We start from the raw sequence: 19,618 nt of genomic DNA on the forward strand, positions 1-19,618 counted from the left end.
CCAAAAAAGGGGCCAAAATTCAAAGCAACATCAAAACCCCGTGGTATAATCTGCAACACTCAGCCAATCACATACAGCTACGGGACGATGTAATAAAATATATCTGCAACACTCAGCCAATCACATACAGCTACGGGACGATGTAATTAAATATATCTGCAACACTCAGCCAATCACATACAGCTACGGGACGATGTAATAAAATATATCTGCAACACTCAGCCAATCACATACAGCTACGGGACGATGTAATAAAATATATCTGCAACACTCAGCCAATCACATACAATTAACAGATGATATAATACTGATTATGTTTGATTTCAAATATGGAAGGCAAAAGCAGATTTCTAATGTATACAACTAGGAATACAAAGGAATATCAGATGTAAGATTAGAAATGCAAATTGATTTTGAAATCACTTTTTTTTAAGGAAATACCTTTGACATGCATAATAAATTATGATTACACAACAGTTCTTGTGAGTGGTACATATGCAATGCTGAGCTGAGTCGGCACCATGTATGAGTACTGAGACCATGAATCATGTCATATGACCTTGTGTGTCAAGTACAAATCTTAGTAAGCATGCTTCCTATTACTATAACCGTGTAAACAGTGATTTCTAATCATGACAGAGTTTTCTCAATTAAATCAAAAGTGGCGTGTCTCTGCATACATTAATAAACATAAGGAGTAGATTGGCATAATTACTGCATGTTTCTGCAAAACAGCTCCCAGAGTCACCAGAGTGAAAAAAAACGAAGGCAGAGAGAGGAATGATTTATCTACTTCACCTGTATCACTTCAGGATAGATGTGAGGGTGTCTGTGTGTATATGTTTTTGTGCTGTGTGCATGCACATGTGTTTGTGTATGCGTGTGTGTGTATGCGTGCACGTGTGGGTGTGTGTGTGCATGTGTGTGTTTGTTTGTGTGTGCGTGTGTGTGTAGGTATGTGTGTGCGTGTGTGTGTTTGTGTGTATGTGCGCATGTGCATGTGTGAGTTTGTGTTTGTGCGTGCGTGTGTGTGTGTGCGTGCGTGTGTGTGTGTTAGGTGTGTGTGTGTGTGTGTGTGTGTGTGTGTATGTGTGTGTGTGTATGCGTGTGTGTATGCGTGTGTGTGTATGCGTGCACGTGTGGGTGTGTGTGTGCATGTGTGTGTTTGTTTGTGTGTGCGTGTGTGTGTAGGTATGTGTGTGTGTGTGTATGTGCGCATGTGCATGTGTGAGTTTGTGTTTGTGCGTGCGTGTGTGTGTGTTAGGTGTGTGTGTGTGTGTGTGTGTGTGTGTGTGTGTGTGTGTGTGTGTCTACCTGTCTTTAAAGAAGCGACGGAAGCCGAAGGCAACGAGCTTGAGCGTGGCCTCCACCACAAAGGTGGAACTGAAGAAGTAATTACAGTACTTCAGAGCTGTCTCTAGAGACTGAGGAGAGAGAGACAGGTGAGAGAGAGAGACGGGGAGAGAGAGAGACATGGGAGAGAGAGACAGGGGAGAGAGAGAGACAGGGAGAGAGAGACAGGGGAGAGAGAGACATGGGAGAGAGAGACAGGGGAGAGAAAGAGATGGGCGAGAGAGACAGGGGAGAGAGAGAGATGGGCGAGAGAGACAGGGGAGAGAGAGAGACAGGGGAGAGGGAGAGACGGGGAGAGAGAGACATGGGAGAGAGACACAGGGGAGAGAGAGAGACAGGGGAGAGAGAGACAGGGGAGAGAGAGACGAGCGAGAGAGAGACAGGGGAGAGAGTGATGGGAGAGAGAGAGAGAGAGAGACGGAGAGAAAGAGTGAGACAGGGGAGAGTGAGAGAGACAGGGGAGAGAGAGACAGGTGAGAGAGAGAGATGGGGAGAGAGAGACATGGGAGAGAGAGACAGGGGAGAGAGAGAGACAGGTGAGAGAGAGACAGGGGAGAGAGAGACAGGGGAGAGAGAGACATGGGAGAGAGAGACAGGGGAGAGAAAGAGATGGGCGAGAGAGACAGGGGAGAGAGAGAGATGGGCGAGAGAGACAGGGGAGAGAGAGAGACAGGGGAGAGGGAGAGACGGGGAGAGAGAGACATGGGAGAGAGAGACAGGGGAGAGAGAGAGACAGGGGAGAGAGAGACAAGCGAGAGAGAGACAGGGGAGAGAGTGATGGGAGAGAGAGAGAGAGAGAGATGGAGAGAAAGAGTGAGACAGGGGAGAGTGAGAGAGACAGGGGAGAGAGAGACGAGCGAGAGAGAGCAACAAGCACACAGAAGCAGACAGAAAGAGAGACAAATTGAAAAGTAGACAGAGAAAGAGAGAGAGATGGGGACAGAGATAAGGGAGAGACACAGGGGTGGGAGAGAGAGACACAGGGGTGAGAGACACACAGGGGTACAGGGGTGGGAGAGACACACAGGGGGGAGAGACAGCATGGTTAAAGAGTAAGAGACAGATCGTCTTTATTTATCTGGTGCTGTCTAATCACAATAGGCTGCTAGACATGAATACTACCAGATGCAATAAAATGGTACGACAATAACGAGAATGAGAAATTAATGACCAGCGCCCACTTATTAAATTTAATCAGTCAACACATATTCAATATAACTACACCTTCCAATCTATTGTGTTTTTTATTGAGGTACAGTTTCTCTGCTTTCTCTGGCGTTTGATTGGCCCGAGCTCATGTGGCAGCGGTTCTGACCTTTGGTTGGTCGTAGTGTTCCAGGGACATGGTGACGACATTGACGCATATGATTAGGGTAATGAAGAGATCCAGATAATGACTGGTACATAAGGTGTGAATCATCAGACGAACGTGACCATATGCAGCGTAGTATGGCAGCTTCTGAGCCTCTGAAGGAAGGAAGAGAGAGAGAGAGAGAGAGAGAGAGAGAGAGAGAGAGAGAGAGAGAGAGAGAGAGAGAGAGAGAGAGAATCCAGTCTTAGGTTCAGCTCTCGTCTTTCATATGATCTGTCAAGCAAAGCTGTGCTTTTTAAATTAATGCACCCTCTCAAACACAAAAAAAATTACCATACAAAAATTCCCATTGCCTACAGTAAGTATTAATGTTACCATATGCACTATAGGAACCCAATACCTCCTTATAAAAGAGACAGAGAGGGGGAGGTGAAAAGCTCCCACTGTAAAGACTGCATGTAGTTGAATGGCCCACTCCTTCTGAACATAGTGACCTCCTGATCTCAGAACAGTTTCCAGCCAGAGCAATCAATGATTCCTTTTACCATGACTCCTTAAAGCTCAAAATGGGGACATAGCAGAACAGTTGCTAACGCAACAACATGCCCACTGAAATGTGTGGCAAGTGAGACGGACCACAGTGTCCATCACTAAACTTGGAGATGCTCACAGGATGGACATGACCCTGATTTGGTGTTCAAGGCTCCTGTCTGGGTTCCTCTGCTGCTGCAGTCTGCAGCAGTGAGGCAAGAAACAGCATCTAAGAGAACATGTCATTCTGTACCTAGAGGAACATCAAACGGGCAAAAACAAAATAGGATGAGGGTGGAGGAAACATTGGTGGTGAAGGTGGTCGGTTCATGGGTGGTGGTGGGGACGGGTGGTGGAGATATGGGTGGTGGTGGTGGAGACATGGGTGGTGGTGGAGATATGGGTGCTGGTGGAGACGTGGGTGGTGGTGGTGGAGACGTGGTGGTGGTGGAGGAGACATGGTGGTGGTGGAGGAGATGTGGGTGGTGGTGGTGGAGACATGGTGGTGGTGGTGGAGACGTGGTGGTGGTGGAGGAGACATGGGTGGTGGTGGTGGAGACGTGGTGGTGGAGATGTGGTGGTGGTGGTGGAGATGTGGGTGGTGGTGGTGGAGACGTGGTGGTGGTGGAGGAGATGTGGGTGGTGGTGGTGGAGACATGGTGGTGGTGGAGATGTGGTGGTGGAGACATGGGTGGTGGTGGTGGAGACGTGGGTGGTGGTGGTGGAGACGTGGTGGTGGTGGAGGAGATGTGGGTGGTGGTGGTGGAGACATGGTGGTGGTGGTGGAGACGTGGTGGTGGAGATGTGGTGGTGGTGGAGATGTGGGTGGTGGTGGTGGAGACGTGGGTGGTGGTGGTGGAGACGTGGTGGTGGTGGTGGAGGAGATGTGGGTGGTGGTGGAGGAGATGTGGGTGGTGGTGGTGGAGACATGGTGGTGGAGATGTGGTGGTGGTGGAGATGTGGGTGGTGGTGGTGGAGACGTGGTGGTGGTGGAGGAGACAAGGGTGGTGGTGGTGGAGACGTGGTGGTGGAGATGTGGGTGGTGGTGGTGGTGGTGAAGATGTGGGTGGTGGTGGTGGAGACGTGGTGGTGGTGGTGGTGGAGATGTGGGTGGTGGTGGTGGTGGAGATGTGGTGGTGGTGGTGGAGACATGGGACGGTGGTGGTGGAGACATGGATGGTGGTGGTGGTGGAGACGTGGTGGTGGTGGTGGAGACGTGGTGGTGGTGGTGGAGATGTGGTGGTGGTGGTGGAGACATGGATGGTGGTGGTGGTGGAGACATGGATGGTGGTGGAGACGTGGTGGTGGTGGTGGTGGAGACGTGGGTGGCGAGAACAACCCAAATGAGGTAAAGCACCATCACGATGAGACAGGAGACGAATGATCTGACACCAAGAGCAGCAGATGGAGTGAGGGGCGGGATAAATAAGCCAGAGGAGTCACAAATGAGAAATAAAATAAGGTGAGACCTGGGAGACAGGAGTGAGATATTAAGGGAAAATGAAAGTCGGTGGAGAGGAGTGATGAGAAAAGAAGCCGAGTGCGTGATTAATGCTTCTCCTCTGCAGAAGACGAGGGAGAGCTGGGAAGCATGGTGACCCCATTGCGAGTGGAGCACACCTGAAAGAGCTAATGACCCACTGCAGCACGTCTTCGAGCTCTCGCTGCCGCCCGTGTAGACGTAATTAGGACCCAGAAGCATAATAAGCCTTAATAAGTGCTCTAATAAGCAAGGATTCAAAGAGGGACATCGATTTGTTGTTATCTGACTCTCTACCTGCCCATGTCATCTGTCCCTGTTCTCTCCCTCTTCTAATCCTTCTGCCTTTGCTCTGAGAAGACTCCCCAGAGGAGGACAGGAGGAGGACAGGAGGACAGGAGCCTTGTCCACTGCTGTTATTAGCCGAGTCTATTTCTGCCCCGCCAGCTTTGCCACTTGATCCGTCTCCCTCGGTTTCTTTTCCTGTGTTGCTCTTTCTCCTTCTGCAGCTCTCTTCCTTCGTCAGGTTTCTCTTTCAGTGATACCGTGACCTCCCTCACTCTCTCTCTCCCTCACTCTCCCTCACTCCCTCCCTCCCAATCTTTCTCTCCCTCACTCTCCCTCGCTCTCTCCCTCCCTCCCAATCTCTCTCTCTCCCTCACTCTCCCTCACTCTCTCCCTCCCTCCCTCCCTCCCTCCCTCCCTCCCAATCTCTCTCTCCCTCGCTCTCTCGCTCCCTCCCAATCTCTCTCTCCTCTCTCTCCCTCGTTCTCTCCCTCCATCCACCCCTCGCTCCCTTCCTCTCCCCCTCTTACTCCGCCTCTTCTTCTCCATGCGACGGAGCCTCTTCTCCTCTCTTCTCTTGGCCTCCTCCACCTCCTGGTGCTGCCGGCACTTGTGGAAGTTCTCCACCACCACGCCCACGAACATGTTCAACACGAAGAAGCTGACGATGAGGAGGAAGGAGATGAAGTACAGCAGCATCCAAGGGTTGTTGTTGGTCACCGGCTGAGGGGAGGAGAGAGGAGGGGAAGAGAGGAGAGAGGAGGAGAGGGGAGAGGAGGGGAGGGGAGAGGAGGAGACGAGAGGAGAGGAGAGGGGAGGAGAGGGGAGGAGAGAGAGAGGAGAGGGGAGGAGAGAGAGAGGAGAGGAGAGAGAGAGGAGAGGGGAGGAGAGAGAGAGGAGAGGGGAAGAGAGAGGAGAGAGGAGGAGAGGAGAGAGGAGGAGAGGAGAGGGGAGGAGAGAGGAGAGAGGAGAGTGGAGGAGAGGAGAGGGGAGGAGAGAGAGAGGAGCGGAGAGAGTGGATGAGAGGAGAGGGGAAGAGAGAGGAGAGAGGAGGAGAGGAGAGAGGAGGGGAGGAGGAGAGGAGGAGAGGAGAGGGGAGGGGAGGGGAGAGGAGGAGAGGAGAGGGGAGGAGAGGAGAGGAGGAGAGGGGAGGAGAGAGAGAGGAGAGGAGAGGGGAAGAGAGGAGGAGAGGAGGAGAGGAGAGGGGAGAGGAGGGGAGGAGAGGAGAGGGGACGAGAGGAGAGGGGAGAAGAGGAGAGGGGAGGAGAGAGAGGAGAGGAGAGAGTGGAGGAGAGGAGAGGGGAAGAGAGAGGAGAGAGGAGACAGGAGGAGAGGAGAGGGGAGGAGGGAAGAGGAGAGGGAGAGGGAGTAACTCCAGTATATGATAAGACTAGCCCAAGGACAATCCATTTTATTGTGTCCATATCTGATATTCTCCAGATGAAGACGGTCATTAATGAAAATAATGAAAATTTAAGGTCAAGTATGAAAAATAATGAATGCAATAAAATATTTATTTTGCAATGAAAATAAATTGTATGTGGTCTCTCCTGGTGGTCTGAATATGCAGAAAAAGCACCTTGTCCTAGGAGAGCGTTCTGTTGTCAAATATCGCCAATAAAAGTATAAGTCAATATTTACCCTGTTCCAGAGCTCTGCTTGGCAAGAGAGTGGAGATTAACGAGCAAATGAGAGGACGTGATTGGTTGTTTTCATACTAAGCAGCAAGTGACTGAGAAATGCTAATTGAAAATGAAGGAACTGTAGGTATAATGCATGTCTCCCTGGGCCAGACTTAATCTCCAATCCCCCTTTGAGTTAGATAAATGCTTTTATTAGTTTTTATTAGTATTACAATTTCATGAGCTAATCCGTTCTGCTGTGTGTGTATGTATGTATGTATGTATGTATGTATGTATGTGTGTGTGTGTGAGTGTGTGTGTGTATGTAACGGTGCTCTGTCTCACCTGTTGGTCTATACCCACTGCATCGAGTCCATGATACATGATATTGACCCAGCCGTCCTTGGACGCCAGGACAAACAGAGACATCAGGGCCTGGGGAGAGACAACAGCAGGCTCCAAACAGTGGATGTGTTTGGAGGGAAACTGCGTTCTGTCCCTGAAATTGAAATCTGAAGCCCCTCACGTGCTCGGCTGGCCCAGGGCCCGTACCTGCCCTAGGTTGTCGAAGTTGTACTTGTGATGAACCCATTTGTGTTTAGCCAAGAGACAGTCGGACTTATTGGTTATATTCTTCACATCCAGGCCCACACAGTAATAAAACTTGCCTTTGAAAAGCTAGACGGACACACACACACACACACACACACACACACACACACACACACACAAACATTAATGAATGTTTCATTAAGGTCCCCAAGGTAATATTATGAGGCAAAAATAACTGGAGATACTATGGAGTACAGTGTGAGAGACAACTCTGAGATGAGCTTTCATCCTTCGTTACTGGCGGAGAGTTCACAGACAGCAGGAGATACGGACAGGGGGGGACAGGGGGGACAGGGGGGACCGGGGGGGGGGGGGCCAGTCTGGGTGAGAGAGCCACGAGGTGAGAGAGATCAGCTTGACTGCCACTGCACTGTGACACACAGCAGGGAGACTCAGTGTGGAGATGATCAGAGCATCCCGACGGGAGAGAATCGTGTCCGACCTGCACGCCGAGGATGCCGAAGATAATGAAGAAGGCACAGCAGATGAGGACGATGTTCCCGATGGGTTTCAGCGAGGTGATCAGGGTCTCCACCACCAACTTCAACCCAGGAGCCCGGCTAATCACCCTGAAATACAGAGATCACAAATATTCCAAATATTATTACCAAAGTCATGAATATGCATATAAATGACCAATAAGAGAGGTAACCTCTCACACTCTTATGATTAAGAGTGGGCTTATGATTATTTTATTACTGTGAACTAATATGAAAAAGAAGTAGTAGTAATATGTGGTAAAATATGCAGTAATAAGTTAGTTCCAGTGCAAACTAAACATGCATATTTGCTTTAGATAATAATAATGATCCGTAATTAGGGTTGCCACCTAGGTCTGACAAAAAACAAGGACACTGGCAAATGTAAAATGTTACCGGAGGGGTTTAAGATGGACACAGCGAGAAAAAATTACAGATTTCAAGTGTCCAGAAACAGTCTGAATCGTGGTTTGCCGGAACCGAATATTAAAAAGAAGAAAAACCGGGACAAACCGGGACAGGCACGTGAAAACCGGGACAGTCCCGGGAAAACCGGGACAGGTGGCAACACTATCCGTAATGTTGCCATGTGTCACGGTGAGGCGGCCCCCTACCGGCTGTGGTCCCGTGCCATGGGGTGTGGCACGGAGGGCGTCTCTCCCGAGGGAGGCCCTGAATAGGGTAGGGCGCGTTTGTGTTTCGTGTTTGTATATGTGTGTGGTGCGTGTGTGTGTGTGTGAGGTTGTGTTCTTTGTGCAGGTGCTTCTCCTTGGCAGTGTTCCTGGACCTTGTGGGGGTCTCCACCTGGCAGGAGTCCCCTTGTGTTGTGGGGTGACCGGAGCCCGGTCGTGAAGAGCCCCTCCCTAGAGGGCTGGGGCCCCCAGATGTTTGGGGACCATGGGACTCCGGTCTGAAAAGCTCCTGCTGGGGATGGAGATCCTCCCTCCTGCCCGGGGGTGACCAGGAGGCCCTTGGGGCTGCTCCCTAGCCCGCGTCGGGGGTGCTCTGGGCCTCGGTCTCTGGCGCTCCTGGGTTGGGTGGAGGAGTCCACCTTGAGATGAGAGGCCCCGGGAGGGGTTGGCTCCCCAGGAGGCTGGGGTGACCCCTAGCAGAAGGCAGGGGTCAGCTCTGGGAGGAGGTAGGTCCAGGAGGTGAAGTAGCCACGCCTTGGAGAGGTAGCCTGCACACCCACACACACACGAGGGACGAGAGAGGAGACGTAGCCCCTCGTCCTCACACCATGGGGCTTACCAGCTGAATGCCGGTTAGGGCGTGAGGGCCCTGTGACCGGCCGGGGCGTGGTTTTGTGTTGTTAACGGCCCGGCCGGTCCAGGGTCCCGCCCGGGGAGGTGAGCTGTGTAATGTGTTGTGTTTTATGTTTCAGCTCCTGGACGGCAGGAGGTGTGTTCCTGCCTGTCTCTGCCTTCCTGCCCCTTCATGTTTTGTGTGCAGCCGCTGTGTGCCACACACCCAGTGGAGGGGAGTGCGGCTTGGTGGGGGGGTCTGTCACGGTGAGGCGGCCCCCTACCGGCCGCCTCCGTCCACAGCGGCTGTGTTGTTGTTGTTTTGTGACGTCGTGTACGCCCCTCAGGTGGGCGGAGCCCGTGATCCGTTCCCACCTGATGGTCGTTTGTCTGTCTATATATGTCTTGTCTTTGTACCAGTTGACCGCTGGTCATTATATCCTTAATTTGGATCTATTGCACGGGTTTTAGGTTTGCACACTTTATATTAAACCACCCTTTTTCCCTGAGACTTGGCGTGATCGCTTCCTTTTTGTTGCTCACACCTGCCCGTCACACCATGGTCTTGTGCTAACCTTTGTCTAAGAGTTATAGCCTACCCGTGATGGATTAACTGTTGCCATTGACAGAGACATAGAATCTACATTTTAGCATTTAGCTCCAATGTTTAGCACCAAACAAAACAAAACAAAAGACAAAATAGAGGAGCAATCAAAGAGTTTGTCTGTCAAACCCCAAAAAGGAACTCTGAACCTTATCTTGAAACTACCTGCTGCACAAGGCTGCTGTGAAGCTGCTAGCAGCATCGCTAATGGACCGGTGCACGCAGGGCTGTTAGCGCTGCCTCTGCTCCCTCAACCAGAGCTGACAGAGCGGCTACGCGCTAGAGCGTTAGCGCTGCCGACAGAGTTGCTAAATGCAGCGGGTACCAACCCTCTGTCTGTCTCTTCATTACCCTTGAGAGCCGACAGAGGTATTAGCGCTAAATCTGCTTCCGTCAGTTCTCCCAAACAGCTCACAGAGACGCCCCTCTTACTTATTTTGGAGGGTACCAAATTCTTGAAGTTTCTTGAAACTGCAGCTGTGGTGACCACTGAAAATATGATTCTGACTTATAAGCGCATAAGCCTGAATTTTTTAAATTAGCATGGTTCAAACAGAGAAGCTGACGGGTCTCTGTTGTGGCCTTAGGCTAATAAAAGACTGAACCTATGTCTGTTACACACTACATCTTGTATACTGGTGATATAAAGGGCACAGCATGTCTGTACTTAAAGTTCTCAATCTCAACACAGCAGTTGGTAAATAATCGTGAACTTGATCCAATGCATAGCACACATGCCTGAGCTAGAAAGGAGTGTGTGTTGACCGCACCTGCATCTCGTGGGAGCAGGTGCAGACATGCCATACTCCAGTGTTTCATGCTAGCAGACAGGTGGACACCGACGGGGGAGGCTCTGTGTGTGTGTGTGTGTGTGTGTGTGCATCTGTCTTAAGAACACGCTTTATAAAAAGCTTCACAAGAGAGTATGCAGGACTCATGAAGAGAGGTGATCATCTGATGGTATTCAGTGGTTTACCTTGACAAAACCAATTGAAATGCAGTGAAAGGTCTAAAAATAGGCAGAATAACCTTACAGAGAGAAGATTGAATGCACATTATCAGTTTCAAATGAAAACATTGACACTTTACTGAGGGCCCACACACACACCAAATGTGGGGTAAATGTGGGGTAAATGTGAGGTAAATGTGGGGTAAATGTGGGGTAAATGTGGGGAATCTGAGGATAAATGAGGACTTTTGTCTGAAGCTTCCAATTACTTTCTATTATCTTATGACTGAGAAGTTCAATGACCGTTTGAGTGATTTGGGTCTTAATGAGTTGTAAGAGACTATCAATGAAATTCATGATAAAAAAAAAATGTGCCATATTTTGTCAATTGTGATTTTTACACCCCAATCGAAATTTGTCCTCCGCTTTTAACCCATCTGTGCAGTCAGAACACACACACACACTAGTGATTACTAGGGGGCTGTGGATCACACGTGCCCAGAGCGGTGGGCAGCCCTAGCCCGGCGCCCGGGGAGCAGTTGGGGTTAGGTGCCTTGCTCAAGGGCACCTCAGTCATGGCCTGTCTGGGAATCGAACCCACGACCCTCCGGTCACAAGACCAGTTCCCTAACCGCCAGGCCATGACATGTCAAGGTTACTTCACCTACATGTTACTAATTCTCATATTATCATAATACTTATAATAAATTCCTCAAATTTCATCTTAAACCAGTATTACTTCTTAACTGTATTACTTATAACACCATGACAAATACATCTTTCTGTGTTTTAAGTACTTAAATACTCTGTACCATCAAGGAACACACTAACAAACTCACGACTCCTCTTGCTGTAAGTACTCCCTACCTGAGGGGGCGCAATGTTCTCAAGAGCCTGAGAACCCGTAGCACACCCAGGATCTTCGCACCGCCCGCCATCGACACCACAATGTCAATTAGAGACACGAAGACCAAGAAGCCATCCAGAATATTCCAGCTGCTGCGCAGGTAGGCACGTTCTCCCAGATACAATCCCATAGACACGACCTAGGGGAGAGAGAGAGAGAGAGAGAGAGAGAGAGAGAGTCATTTCACCCATTGGATGAACTTTCCCACAGACTTCACAGGGGCAAACAAAAACCAACAGAGATTTCATTACAGGAAAACCCGATGGAACCCGAGCAGATTCCTAGGAGGGGCTTGTGGGAAACAGCATTGGACGACCCGTAGACAGACAGAGAGACAGACAGAGAGAGCGCGAGACAGGCGAGTTAACAGCTCAGTGGTGCTGTTGACACCAGCGAGACCCACTCCACACTCACACCTCTGCTCCCCAGCGGCGGCTGAACTCCGAGCAGCGGGAGCCATGCCAACTGTTGCCACGGCGCGCTGAGCATGCACGGTGGCAGGATGGGGAAGGTGGCAATGATTGGCCTCCCGCATTCCACCGGTGCAGAGGTGCCAGTAAGCCGGTCGGGTGTGCACCTCTTCCTGAGAGCTCACAGGTGAACAAACATGCCGGCAGCCATGTCATTAGTGTGTGTGGGTTTTGTGCGTCTCACAGAGATATCGGGGAGAAGAAGAGAGATTGACGAAATGGCTAAGATAAGTCAGTCTTTGAGAATTACAATACAGAATTGTGTGTGTGTGTGTGTGAGTGTGTATGCACATACATATATGTGTCCATGCACGCATGCGTTGATGCCAAATGTGTCAATTCCAGTTTCAGAAAGTAAAAGTCCTCACCAGGATTTTGCTCGAGCTTGCTAGATTTTCTAATTAGTGCAATCCAGGTATAATTAGTGGAATCTGCACAATCCAGGAAGCCTGAGCAAAATCCTGGTGAGGACTTTTACTTTCTGAACCTGGAATTGACACCTCTGGTTGATGCACACACACATTTCTGTCTCAGAGTTCATCAACACCAGCATGGTGTCACTACACTCCTGCGCGGTCCTGAGTGAACCTCTGGAGATATCCTCCTCAGCACTCTACATAACCCGGTTCTAGAGATCACAGTGGTCTTGTGCCTCTCAGCCCCACAAACTGGACACAGACACTAAGCCAAGACAATTCAACACATCCACTCAGACTCCAAATTTCACAATGTGCTCATGAACGCTTTTTAGAGTTGATCTGGAACACATTAGTTAATGTGTATGTTGATAATGTTTAAAAGCTATTACACAAATTAGAGATTCTCCTGATAGGGTACAGGAAGAAACACTTAAATATCAGATTTTGTTAAATTGTAAAAGTAGCCCTATCTTTGTTATTTGTGAGAATTCATCCATAACGAAGTTCATCTCAGCAAGAAACCATGAAGTGTGACAGACTGACTAAATTATACATGATTCTGGACTATTAAAAAGGATATTTAAAGCATGATACAGCATGAACAGACATAATACATGAATAAATCATTTTAAGAGTCATAAAACATAATCTTTAAAAAAAAAAAAAGCCACTTTTCCTTCAGAAAGCCCGAGCAGGACCATCGTAGTCACGTGTGTGGAGGAAGCTGCAAACTTTTCACTACTGGTTCTACTGTGCCTTTCATGACACGTTATCATACGAACACAGTCTGGGTCCAGGTCCATAAAGTACAACCCAAGACGACAGTGGCAAGTAAAACCGCTCCGAGAGCAAGAGGACGAGACCTCGAGAGGAACCACGGCTGCTCTGGTAAAGACGAGACGGCAAACCAATAGCATAACGAAATAAAGCTGCATTTGCTTTTAACTTGCTCTAAAACATAACTGTAGTTTAAAACAGAGACGTATTTGGCAGAGGTACTCGAGATTATTCAGCGAGAACCCGTTCAGGATTGTCTCAGTAAACAACTAATGGAGGTCTTGCAGGAGAGCGGATGGCTGTGGTGATGGGATCTTCGGTGAAGTCTCCATGGCACCCAGGAGCGTGTTTTTTGACAGGGGCTGACAGCTGTTTACGCATGCGCAGAGATGTGTTTACCTTAACAGTCATCTCCGCAACAAAGATAGCAGTGAAGATGTAGTTAGAGATGGTGAGAAAGACTCGCTCCTGCAGAAAGAGAGAGAGAAAGAGAAAGGGAGAGAGAGTGAGAGAGAAAGAGTGAGGGAGAGGAGGAAAGATGTGGAGGAGGAGAGAGAGAGGAAGAGAGCGGAAGGAAGAGAGGGCGAGAGAGGGAGGGGAAGAAAGAGGGAGAAGTAAAATAAGAAAAAAGAAGAAATTAAGCAATAAAATCAAGCTGGGCAGGTAGACCTGAGCTGAGAACGACACTGTGAGGGAAACTGGGGCCTTGGACTGACAGTAATATCCTGCCTTTACACTACAGGATTAGGGCATGTGCGGAAATGTGCGCTGAGGTCGACCCGAAAAAGCTGCACCAACTAATGAAGACAGGAGTGAGCAGTTCCTGCTTATTCTAATCAACTCTGACCTGGTCTTCAACAAGCTTCAGAGTGTTATCAAAAACTCCACACATCCACGCCAACCAGAATATCAGATTAGCCAGAATCTTGCAGGGTGGATTCAAAACAGCTAGGTTCGGACAGTCCTTGCTTCATGATGCTATATATGGATTCAACATTATTGGTGAAGTAACAGATTTGGAATCCATAGCAATTATATTATGCTGTGTGTTGTGTTTGCACGTCCGTTGGCACAATTAACCTGCTGAATTTTCCACCGGGGTTTGCAGTAGTTGCTTCAAGCAGAACAAAACTAAGCTCACTTTTCTAGAACTCTCTCTGCCACTGTCAGAGCTCCTGCTCAGGTGAGCTGTGAGCTGGGCTCGAGACACTCTGAGCTCCGCACGTAGGACGGAGCCGGCGTGGGTCACCACGGCAACCTTTTGAAAGGCGCGGGCGGGTGCTTCTCTGCGGGGTTAAGTGTGCTACGCCTGGGAACCGCGGAGGGGGAGGTGGAGGTGGAGGTGAAGGTGGAGACGGAGGGCTGAGTGTGGTGAAGAGGATTTGGGCCGCACCGGGTGAAAGGAAGAGGCGGAGCCTACCAGGCTGCCCTGGTGGATCTTGGGACGCTCCAGCGCCACCGTGATGCAGTTGAGGAAGATGAAGGCCAGCACCACGTAGTCGAAGAGTTTGTGGGCTATGATCCTTTGACAGGTCAGCCTGAACCTGAAGAAAGAGGATGGGAGGGATGGAGGGAGGGAGAGAGAGAGAGAGAGAGAGAGAGAGTCAGAAGAGAAAAGCCAGAGGGACAGCTCCATGCTGCACATTCACCTCCACCCACTTCCCAGTTTGCTGTTCGTTCGTACGTCCTCCTCCGTCATGCTCCACTCACCACAGCTCCACATTTACCTCCCTGTCCATCTCTATCCCTCCATTCCTCTTTCCCTTCCATCCCTCCATCCTCTCCACTCTCCTTCTATGCATCTCTTCTTTCAACCACCCTTCCCACTATCTGTATCTCTCACTTTTTTCCTTTTGAATGTTCCTGCGGACTGTACAGTAAATTGCCTTCCTCTGGGTCAGACCACACACAGCCCACTGAATTACACAGAGAGAGAGAGAGAGAGAGAGAGAGAGAGAGAGAGAGAGAGAGAGAGTGTGTAAAGGAGGAGAAAGAGAATAACACACCACAGCGGTCGAAAGATGTTGCTGGAAATATTTTTGGAGGTGCTAAAAAAGATAGCCACATCCGGAACTAGGGTGACTCTCTTTGTCAACAAATTCTTGAAATCCATTCGATAAAGTCAACACCCAAACAAAGCTAATCATAAAAACACGATCCTGGGAACTCAGATGAGACCAGGTGATGAGACCAGGTGAAGAGCATCAGATGAGACCAGCTGTGGGGATTTGAGATGATCTACTGAATTATTTATGAAGTGATACCAAAATATATTATAGCCCATGGGTTTGACTTTGTAATGAATCCACTGAAAGTGCGTTCAGTGTGTTCAAGGTGTTCTTCAGGTAGAGGAACGCTGATTCATAGGTCAATTTATGGAGCTTCTCCCATTTCACAGATAAGCAGCAATTACATTAATCGGTGAAATTCCAGTGCACAGGTAGGAACCAATGTTGTGGGCTCACTTGTTCCGGGGTGAAAACAAGTAGACGGACCAGTCTTCCCTTGTCTCGCACCAGTCAGGCCGATACACCTCAATCATCTTCTGAATTCGAAAACACAGGCTCTTAAAAAAAAAACACAAACACGATCAAAATAAATAAATACCACATACACGCACAGACAAATGCGTGTACAAACACGAGCACTCAGCATTGTTATTACCAACTTAGCAATTGGGGGTAGTGTCTTTAACGAACGGGTCAATTTTCAGCCCAGTACATTCTATTAACGCCAGCACAAAACCCAAACACTCAAACAGCATGAAGAACCTCTACAAACACTGCAACTCGTAAACCATCCAGAGCAGGCATGTTCTGTGGAAACCTCTAGAGTTAATAATGCATCATTATTGCTCCAAATGTCAACTTTCCTCCCTCGCAAACATCTTAATAAGTACCCATAATTTCTGTTCTCAGCAGCCAGTTGGAGTGGCGGTAATGATGTACTGGTGTATGTGTTCACAGAGCTCTTCATCTACATAAATCTAGCAACACATCGGAATGTGACGGAATTGGAATGTGATGGAGTTGGAATGTGACGGAATTGGAATGTGATGGAATTGGAATGTGACAGAATTGGAATGTGATGGAGTTGGAATGTGACAGAATTGGAATGTGATGGAGTTGGAATGTGACGGAATTGGAATGTGATGGAACTGGAATGTGATGGAATTGGAATGTGATGGAGTTGGAATGTGATGGAGTTGGAATGTGATGGAACTGGAATGTGATGGAATTGGAATGTGATGGAGTTGGAATGTGATGGAACTGGAATGTGATGGAATTGGAATGTGATGGAGTTGGAATGTGATGGAGTTGGAATGTGATGGAACTGGAATGTGATGGAATTGGAATGTGATGGAGTTGGAATGTGATGGAATTGGAATGTGATGGAACTGGAATGTGATGGAATTGGAATGTGACAGAATTGGAATGTGATGGAGTTGGAATGTGACAGAATTGGAATGTGATGGAGTTGGAATGTGACGGAATTGGAATGTGATGGAACTGGAATGTGATGGAGTTGGAATGTGATGGAGTTGGAATGTGATGGAGTTGGAATATGATGGAACTGGAATGTGATGGAATTGGAATGTGATGGAGTTGGAATGTGATGGAACTGGAATGTGATGGAATTGGAATGTGATGGAGTTGGAATGTGATGGAGTTGGAATGTGATGGAACTGGAATGTGATGGAATTGGAATGTGATGGAGTTGGAATGTGATGGAATTGGAATGTGATGGAGTTGGAATGTGATGGAATAGGAATGTGATGGAATTGGAATGTGATGGAACTGGAATGTGATGGAATTGGAATGTGATGGAACTGGAATGTGATGGAATTGGAATGTGATGGAACTGGAATGTGACGGAATTGGAATGTGATGGAACTGGAATGTGATGGAATTGGAATGTGATGGAACTGGAATGTGACGGAATTGGAATGTGATGGAACTGGAATGTGATGGAATTGGAATGCGTTTGTAATGGAATGTGACTGTGATGGAATGTGAACATATCGGAACGTTATGTGCAGTGATTACACACTGTTAATTGCTGTTAATTGCTGTTAATTGCTGTTAATCATAGAACAGTAATTCGGTATAAAATTAGGCATATTGTATTGTATTTTTCCTGAAGTTACTGTAGATACTTTGCTCTTTGAAACCTGTGTGATGATCAATTAATCAAACTCACATAGTCAGTCTCCTCGTCCAAGTTGGGCCGGTCCTTGCGAGCGTTGAGCTGTGGGTAAACCTCACTCAGCAGCGGCACCTGGGGGCCCGGACCCTTCCCATTACAGTCCTGGTGTTCGCCCGCACCGCGGTCCCCACAGAAGCTCTTCTTCCTGGGCAGAGGGGGGCGCTGTGGCGGGGGTGGCGGGAGCTGGAGACACTCGGGGAGCTCCAGGGAGAGGGCGCGGCGGTGGCGTCGTGGGGGGTAACGGCGCGAGAGCGGTGGGGGGGCGTGGGAGAGCGGGGGAGGGGGCGAGAGGAGGGACTCGCGTTCGCCCGGGTGGGAGTGAGGGCCACGCACACGCAGGCTTCCCCCTACGGCCAGCCCACGGGTGGTACGGCCCACGCTGTTCCAGCTAGAGCGCCGGCTCCAGGCGGGCTGAGGGTGAGGGCGCCCCCAGTGGCGGTACAAGGAACTGCGACCGTGCCGCTATGTAGAGGGAGAACAAAAGAGAGACGGATTACAGAACGGGACTCATCCTTGCACAAGCAAATGGGCCAACTCAAATGAGTGTGTGTGTGTGTGTGTGTGTGTGTGTGTGTGTGTGTGTGTGTGTGTGTGTGTGTGTGTGTGTGTGTGTGTGCGTGCGTGTGTGTGTGTGTGTACAACACAGATAATTATATGCTGTATGTGTCTATGTAACTGAGGACAATTGCCCATATTTAGCACCAGTGGAGGTAAAAAGACAGTTTCCATAGAAACCTTGTTAACCATTATTAAGTCATCTAAATTTACTTTACGCAGAAAGGAATGTTTGTCCTCCGACAGGAAGCACGGCTCACATGGTTGGTATTTACTGTCAAACAAAACGCTAGCAACATGTAGCTTTAAACTTAATTCATAATTCTCATGAATGGCTGGGAGTGGGCGTGTCCAGAGCGCACGCCTCCGAGCTGGAAATTACACGGCCGCGAGCGAGGCGGGTTCCGCTACAGCCGGAACGACGGAACTACGGAAACAACGAGTAGTCACGGCAGCGCTCGTCGCCGGCTGCTCCGCACGTTTACATGGTGGTGGTGGGGGGGTGTTTGCATGGTGACTCACACATCATGAATGGGGCAGATACTGTGATTGACTCTGTGTGTGTGTGTGTGTGTGTGTGTGTGTGTGTGTGGCCTCGAGCCGTACACGCAGACATTAAAGGAGCTCAGATAGGCATGCGCCTAACTCTCGTGATCGCCCAAAAACGGTGCGTCATGACGCTATATTTAACCCATCGCACTTCTCTCTCTCTTCCTGTCTATCTATCTCTCTCTCTCTCTCTCTCTCTCTGCCTGTCTGTCTATCTGTCTCTCTCTCTTGCTCTCTCCTCTCTCACTTCTCATTTCATGGCTGCCTCAATTAAAGAAGAGTTGCTATGGAAACCTTACAGACATGACTGGACTTGGCACCCTGCAGAGGGAATTTTGGTCCTGTAAACATGCTCTCTCTCTATCTCTCTCTCTCTCTCTCTCTCTCCCCCTTCTTCCCTCTCTCACACACACAAACACCATGTACAGGGAGCACCAGGCCCGTCTCTGGTCGTGCGATTCCTAATCAAAGCAATAATTATCACAAATGTTTCATTGACTCATTAATATTGTGCGATTTCCCAACAGAAGCAGACAGCACACACTGAGTGCTGATTCTAATCAAACACACACACACACACACACACACACACACACACACACACACACACACACACACACACACACACACACACACACACACACACACACACACACACCTGGCAACTCTGTCTAGGGCATCACTGCCCGTTTATTGTTCTCAGTATGCTCAATACTGACTCATACTGTGTCAATACTGACACAAACACACACACACACACACACACACACACACACACACACACACACACACACGTAAAGTACAACTCTGTCTAGGGCAGCACTGCCCAATTACCGTTCTCAGTATGATGCTCAAATCTGACTAATCTGACATGATCGTCACCACAAATTCTCTCCCTTTCCATCTCACCCACACACACAAACACACACACACACAACACACACACACACACACACACACACACACACACACACACACACACACACACACACATTCTCAAATAACTACTCACTCTTTCAAATAATCAACAGGGTGCAAACTAAAATGACACCCATTCAAAATCTCCCAACAACTGCATTAAAAGTTGAAGCTCCTTGTAGTCGAATTGTCACACAACGTGAATTTTGAAAAAAGATGATTCCATTCTGGATATACGGTGCTGCTCTATGTCTGATTTCACACAGTATTAACTGTTTTTGTCAGGATTGGACTGGTTACCATGACATTAGCTCCATGTTGTTCATTCTGTTTTCTGCCCTTTGTC

The 19,618-nt window shown here is 48.8% G+C and overlaps 1 protein-coding gene across 1 annotated transcript in view; it reads right to left on the reverse strand.

Moving 5' to 3' along the window:
* cacna1ib (calcium voltage-gated channel subunit alpha1 Ib) overlaps positions 1–19,618 on the reverse strand; it is a 72,544-nt gene that overhangs the window by 22,068 nt on the left and 30,858 nt on the right. Inside the window, 11 exon segments of the mRNA XM_077016057.1 lie at positions 1,315–1,424; positions 2,669–2,820; positions 5,492–5,684; positions 6,929–7,018; positions 7,136–7,261; positions 7,638–7,764; positions 11,339–11,517; positions 13,444–13,512; positions 14,465–14,588; positions 15,510–15,610; positions 17,245–17,712. Coding sequence (XP_076872172.1) covers positions 1,315–1,424; positions 2,669–2,820; positions 5,492–5,684; positions 6,929–7,018; positions 7,136–7,261; positions 7,638–7,764; positions 11,339–11,517; positions 13,444–13,512; positions 14,465–14,588; positions 15,510–15,610; positions 17,245–17,712 — 1,739 coding nt within the window.

The sequence above is a fragment of the Brachyhypopomus gauderio genome, chromosome 8 (assembly GCF_052324685.1).
Source record: "Brachyhypopomus gauderio isolate BG-103 chromosome 8, BGAUD_0.2, whole genome shotgun sequence".
Taxonomy (NCBI): Eukaryota; Metazoa; Chordata; class Actinopteri; order Gymnotiformes; family Hypopomidae; genus Brachyhypopomus; species Brachyhypopomus gauderio.